Source organism: Manis pentadactyla, chromosome 11 (genome assembly GCF_030020395.1).
Source record: "Manis pentadactyla isolate mManPen7 chromosome 11, mManPen7.hap1, whole genome shotgun sequence".
In the NCBI taxonomy this organism is placed as follows: Eukaryota; Metazoa; Chordata; class Mammalia; order Pholidota; family Manidae; genus Manis; species Manis pentadactyla.
This window is the reverse complement of record NC_080029.1, coordinates 9350462-9356461: the sequence shown is the minus strand read 5'-3', so window position 1 is coordinate 9356461 and position 6000 is coordinate 9350462. Positions and strand designations below refer to the sequence as shown.

General features: G+C 49.5%; 1 protein-coding gene across 1 annotated transcript in view; it reads right to left on the bottom strand.

Moving 5' to 3' along the window:
* Positions 1 to 3058: 3058 nt before the first annotated feature.
* SYNE3 (spectrin repeat containing nuclear envelope family member 3) overlaps positions 3059 to 6000 on the bottom strand; it is a 95244-nt gene continuing 92302 nt past the window's right edge. The window contains exon 18 of the mRNA XM_036882028.2: positions 3059 to 3573. Within this exon, the coding sequence (XP_036737923.2) occupies positions 3457 to 3573 (117 nt within the window). The 3' untranslated portion in view covers positions 3059 to 3456. The remainder of the gene's footprint in view (positions 3574 to 6000) is intronic.

Genomic DNA, 6000 nt, shown 5'->3' with positions numbered 1-6000 from the left:
CACAGAGCAAGCTGGTGGCCATCGCTGGGTCCGGAAGCAATTTCTCCCAAAGCCTAGTTCAATGTGCCTTCTCCCTGGCCTCCTTCAAGGGGTTAAAGGCCAGCCTGCCAGGGAGCTGGTCCTGCAGAAGGACCTGGTGGGATCTGGGGGTGAACAGCTTGGAAACAGGAGCGGTTAGGCAGGAAATTGTGTAATCAACCCTCTTGAGCAGGGCTGACAAATGCTTCTCTACAGGGCCAAATAGGAAATAGTTTAGGCCTGTATAGGCTAAGAGGCAAAACTGAAGCTATTAGGTAGGTCCTTAGATAACCATCTAGAATGTAACCATTTCAACATAGAGCCATTTAAAAATTTAAAAGCCATTCTAATCGTCTTGGGCTGTATGAAAATGGTGGCAGCTGGATTTGGCCGGGGATGTGAGCATCAAAACAGACAGACACATCTGAATTTATGGGACCAGAAACCAGAGCAAAGGCAAGAGGGTGGGAAGCAGTGGATGAGAGTAGAAGAGGGATTGACGGAAGAGCAATGGAGGGCGTTGCGTGCAAAGGTGCAAAACAATGCTCACCAACTGGCATTCCAAACCTGGAGGTCAGCGTCCCAGGTGGATGACGGTCAATCACAGAGAGGGTCTGTGTCCCAGGAACACCAAGACGAGTCAGTGGTGAGAAATTCCACAGTGAGGGTGGTGCTCTAGTGTTCAGGAGCTGTGCCAGCCAAGATCTCACCATGCTTGTCCAGTCTCTCCATGACTGGGACCTCATGTTACCTCACCCCAGTGCCGTGGCCCAGTTGCTGGATGAGTGTCCTGGCCTGAAGACTCCGCCCACTGTCCCATTTGGCCACCCTGGGAGCTGCACATACAGGTGATTCACACCCAGGGGCACCTATCCTGCTGCACAGCCCCCTCCCCCTCAGCCCGCCCCCAGGTCCTCCCGTGGAGACCCCCAGGACCAGTTGTCTAAGGAGTAAAGACTGAGCCTAGTGGGCGTGTGGATGATATGATGAACCCAGCTGGAAATATAACACTCTAGGATTGTAGCCCTGCTGAAGGCTGGCAGTCAAAGACAGTGGGATGCAAGACCCCCAGGGGCCCACTTTGAGAGGCATTTGGTTGTCTGTTGTGCCTGGAGGAACTGGCTGGGAGCGCAGGGTCCTACCTCCATGGACTGGTAGGCATTAGCCAACACTAGGAGGTGAGCTCTAGGGAGGCGGGAGCCTCAGGTTTGTGTTTTTTGACCATTTTATTTATACCTGATATATGGGAGGAGCTAAATAATATTCTTTACTTGGATATTCTTTACTTAACTCTTGACTTAAGGATGGTCAAAGGCTTGAAAAGAATAAGACTGGATTGATAACAAGGAGGTTTGAGGAAGAGATGTGCATGCAGCCCCTTTGGAATGGATTTCGGGTGTCAGAGCACGTGTGGGCTCCATGGACGCTCACCAAAAGTCCCTCGAGGCACAGGAACCTCCTGATAGTCGGGTGGGAAAGACAGTCTTGTGTGCGCCCTGTGGATGCCACCCAGCCTCCCTCACCAGCTACTCCAGTGCCCGCTCATGAGCCACACAGGCATGGTGGCAGAATGGGGTGGTTCACCTTAAAGTTTAGTTGGTAAACTTCAGGACATCAAGTTAAGATTGTGAATGAACCCTAGGGAAACTGACAGAGCACAGCCATGGACACATGGACTAGTAAGACATGGTAGCGAAGCGTGTACCTGTTTGTGCACATGGTCAGTACATTAGGGTGGGAGCTCTTCGTTTCTGCTGCTGTTTACATTTGGAAGTTTAGATATAGAAGTAGGCATGTGCAGGGATGTTAAGTACCCAAAGGTGCAGACTGTTGCAGGGGGCGAGGGGGTACTGTGGATTTGCTCACTTTTCACCTTCCAAGACCCTTCCTGTAATGCGGAAAGGGTAAAGCTGTGACGACATTTCCTGACTCCTTGGCTGCCCAGTGCTGGACATGCCCTAGGTTTTGCCAGCTCACATGCTCCTGCGCGGTACTTGGGATAGAAGGGAAGCACACGAGGACACAGCCTGACACGGCACCTGTCTTGCTGCTGTGGGTGGCAGTGAGGGCGGGACTCTCCGGTCAGCAGGGGCGGTTTCCTGGTTTGGAGCTTGGGGCACTGCCGGCAGCTGCTTCTGCCGTCATGGAAGAGGCGGAATGATCCTGGGGCCAGAGTTCTTGCTGGAATCTCAGACCAGAGTGTCTTCCTTCAGTCCTTCCAACGGTTTTGTGAGCTGCCTAATACCCTATAATAAATCCTCTTCTCCTTAAACTAGTTAGAGCGGACTTTGTCTGCAACCGAACCCTGACTGATTCCAGAATCTCCCCAACAAGTGTCCCCTTGGAAGCCCATAGGGGACACTCCAGCAGTAGTTGCAGGGCAGAACTTCAGGATGAAAAAACAAGTTGTCCTAGAAACTCCAAGCTCAGATGGCTGACGCAATATTTCTCCTGAACCTGCCGAGCGTGACTGAGGAGGCGTTGGGATGCTCGGTGGTATTTGCCGTTTGCCAAGTGCTGTGCAAACCCTTTACACACACTGTCTCCTGCGTCCTCACAGCCACATTCCTTTAAGTATCACTCAGGAAGACGGAAGAACTTTCCCCAGCTCCTGCCTCCCTTGGAGATGTGGTTGCCGGCCGCCCAGCACAGGTCAGGCGGACTCCCAGCCCACTCCTACAGTGGACTCATTCCCATTTTTGAGAGAGCAAGTTCAGGGGAAGAGAGAACCCTCACATTTTTTCCAAGGCCATAATAATCTGCATTTTTAAAAATAAAATTTTTATCTGGAATAATTTCAGAAAAGTTGGAAAATAGCGCCAAATTCCCATAAACACTTCACCCAGTCTGCTCTGATGCTAACATCTCACATAACCCTGGGACACTTGTCAAAATCAAGGAATTTAGGCTGGGTCAATATTATTAATGAAACTACAGACTCCATTTGTGTTCCATCTGGCTTTTTGCTCATGTCCTTTTACCGTTCCAGGCTGCAATCCAGGATACCATGTTGCATTTAGCCTTTAAAAAAAAAAATCCACTTTTCTTTTTGTCATTCTGTCACCTCATTCCAAAGCAAAAGGGCCTCAATTATTTGCACATGCTCAAGGCCAGGAAACAGTCGCCCTGCAGAAAGGCTGGGTCGCAGGGTAATTTGGAACAATTTCCCTTGCTGTCCCCTGGTGGAGGAGCCCTCCCAGTAGAAACTGGCAGCAGAAGGTCACAGTGAAGCCCAGGTGGGAGCTGGGAGCAGCGCCATGGTGCACGCCAGAACACAACTGCACTACAGAAGCCCAGCAATGGAAGCCCGAGCAAGCCGGGGTGCTCCTCTCGAAGTGTCATCGAGGGAAGCAGGGTGGAGAAAGGTCACCGCAGGAGCGGTGGGAGCCAGGGCCTGCGAGACGGTGACAGGAAAGGCCAAGCAGCTGAGTAACGTTCTCACCAAGGGATTTCCACCAAAGATGATGCATCTCTCCAATTAAACATGCCATAGCTGGACTTGGGAAACAGAGGTAAGATGAAAACAGCAGCAAGATAGTTACTTCCATAGCATACCTGGTTGTGAAAAAAAATCATAGTCATAAAAGTGAGTTAATCAGCCAGCCAGGCGTATGAGAGAAGCTCAGTAAAGATTTTCAAACTGTAACTTTCCCACTGAAATTATGTTTTGATACTGAAGTTCCTGACCCAAGGTTTAATGCCTCTGTTGTACAAATAAATGTGTACACCATGTTTAGTTCCTAGAAATGATGCACGGCACACTTTTATGTTATAGGGAGTAAGGTGTCTTAACATCAGCCGAACACGGTGACCGATTCCATGTAAGCCTAAAGGGCAGAGTGTCCCTATGGGCAAAATTCTGTCTTTCTTTACTGAATATGCTTTACTTTTTTGGACAACAGATTAGAAGGCGAGGCACCTCCTCAACCCAGGCCACAAGATTCGCCAGGTTTCTGCTAGGGCACCTGGCCCCACTAAGACTTCAGACAATGGGCCCCAGATGCCTGGCCGACTCACTTCTTTCTGTTGTAAATTTCTCGAACCAAATACATGCTTTTCTTGCTGTAGCCTGGTGGAGGAGAGGCTTCTGACCTTGATGCCAGCAGCTGTGTGAGTGCAGCCCAGTGACTTCCTCCTTGTACTTGACCTTCAACAAGGCTGACCTGTGGCAACCAAGGACTCCATCCCAACCGAACAGGCTTTTCCATCTTTCGCTCAATTGTAGAGCTGCTCTGCCAAATCAAAAACTCTGAGAGTGACTTGAAGGGGCTGGAGCTTCAGGGCATGTGCCGCAGAACTGGATCCCAGATCTAAGGAGGTTCAAAGACTTACAGTTCTGGGTGCTGCTTCAATGACCACGGAGTCTAAAACTTGTCTCTACCTTTCACCAGCCACTAAAGGGGTGAGTGTTTATAGATGCGCTGCTTGCCTGCAGGGTTGTGCTCTCTCTCCTACCAAAAGGTGGGCAGGGCTTCTTAAGATAACAAATAAAGAAAGGTATTACATGCATTCTTAAAACAATGGCACATTTTTGAAATTTGTTTGGGGATAAGTTACGCAAGAGACAAAGCCTTTCTGTTTTAAATCCTTCGAGAGAAAGTGCTCTCAACTCAGGTGCACAGTTCTGTGCCTTTGTAAGTAGCTTTCTACTTACAAAGGTCAGACATACACTGACCTTTCCTTGGCAGGCCAGGGCCATTGTCAGGAGACTTCATTACCGTATGGTGGGACTGGGGTTCCCCTGCTGGTTGCTTAGACCTCTCCTTGAACACGGGGACAGTAGCCCTCTTTCTCCGGAATCTCACAGTTTCCCCTTTGTCTGCAGCTTCCAATGTACAGTGGGCTGGGAAACCAGATCCCCAAACCCAAGAATTGTTTGTTAAACAAACCATCATAATGGGGCTTTGATCCAGGGGGTTGGGAGTAAAGTCCTGGCAGGGTGTCTGGTGCCTGCATTTGGGGCCATCTCTCTACTCAGAGGGCACTTGGAATTTTCAAAATCCACTCCACCTGCCACCCACCCTCGACCTGTGCCCCAGGAGGTCGGGAGAGATGCTGGCAATGGTTTCGGAGATGCTTCCCAGGTGATCCTCAGGTTCACTTGGATTGGGAGCTGTCATTGCCTTGAGTTGAACCTCTGCACAAACTGGGAGCTAATTCTGCTTGGAAGTCGGAATTTAAAACCCAGTTGGCCTCAGCCACATATCATGTCTTCAGAAAAAGAATGTCCAAACCATGCAATGCTTCATAGATCAAAATAGATACTTTTATTTCTTAAACAGAAAGCAGACGTGTTTTTAAAAACATAAAGTAACAACAGAAATGCCAAGCCATCTTTGAGAACACTGCTACTTTCAGCTTGAACAACAGGAAGGGGATGAAAACGTCAATGTGACTTTCAAATACAGCCCTGAGAAGAAACCAGAAGGGTCCTCCCGTCCCTCCGTCCTGAGCTGGGAAGGAGGGAAGGCTTATGGCAGTTCTGGACTTGATATGAACCAAGATAAGACTGACATGTTCCAAGACATTTGGCTCTGACACTGCTTGCCTTCCCAGAAAGCTTAATTTATTGGAAATGCATGTTTTACAATCACAAATAATATGACTGAGTGGATATGGTCCCTGTACACACTGGTTACATAATAGAACATTTTAAACAATGAAGTTTGCTTGCTTTTGGCACCAAAACCCACTTGTGTAGCATCTTCTCACACTCACTCGCCCCACCATGTCATCAGTGGGCCCTCACCACATCAACCACGCTAGTCCAGCCGTGTGAACGCCTGGTCAGTGTCACCAGGTCTTTGGGGGCAAAGATGGGGTGATTTTGCCCTTGTGGACTTGGCTGAGGGTAGAGAGAGTGCAGGAAGCTGCTGATGCCTCCACGTTCTGGGCTCCCGAGCCCTCCGTGGGGAGGAGGGGTGACAAGAGAAACTACCGGATCCATCAGGCTCGTGGGCTCTGTAATGAGAGGGCTGGTCT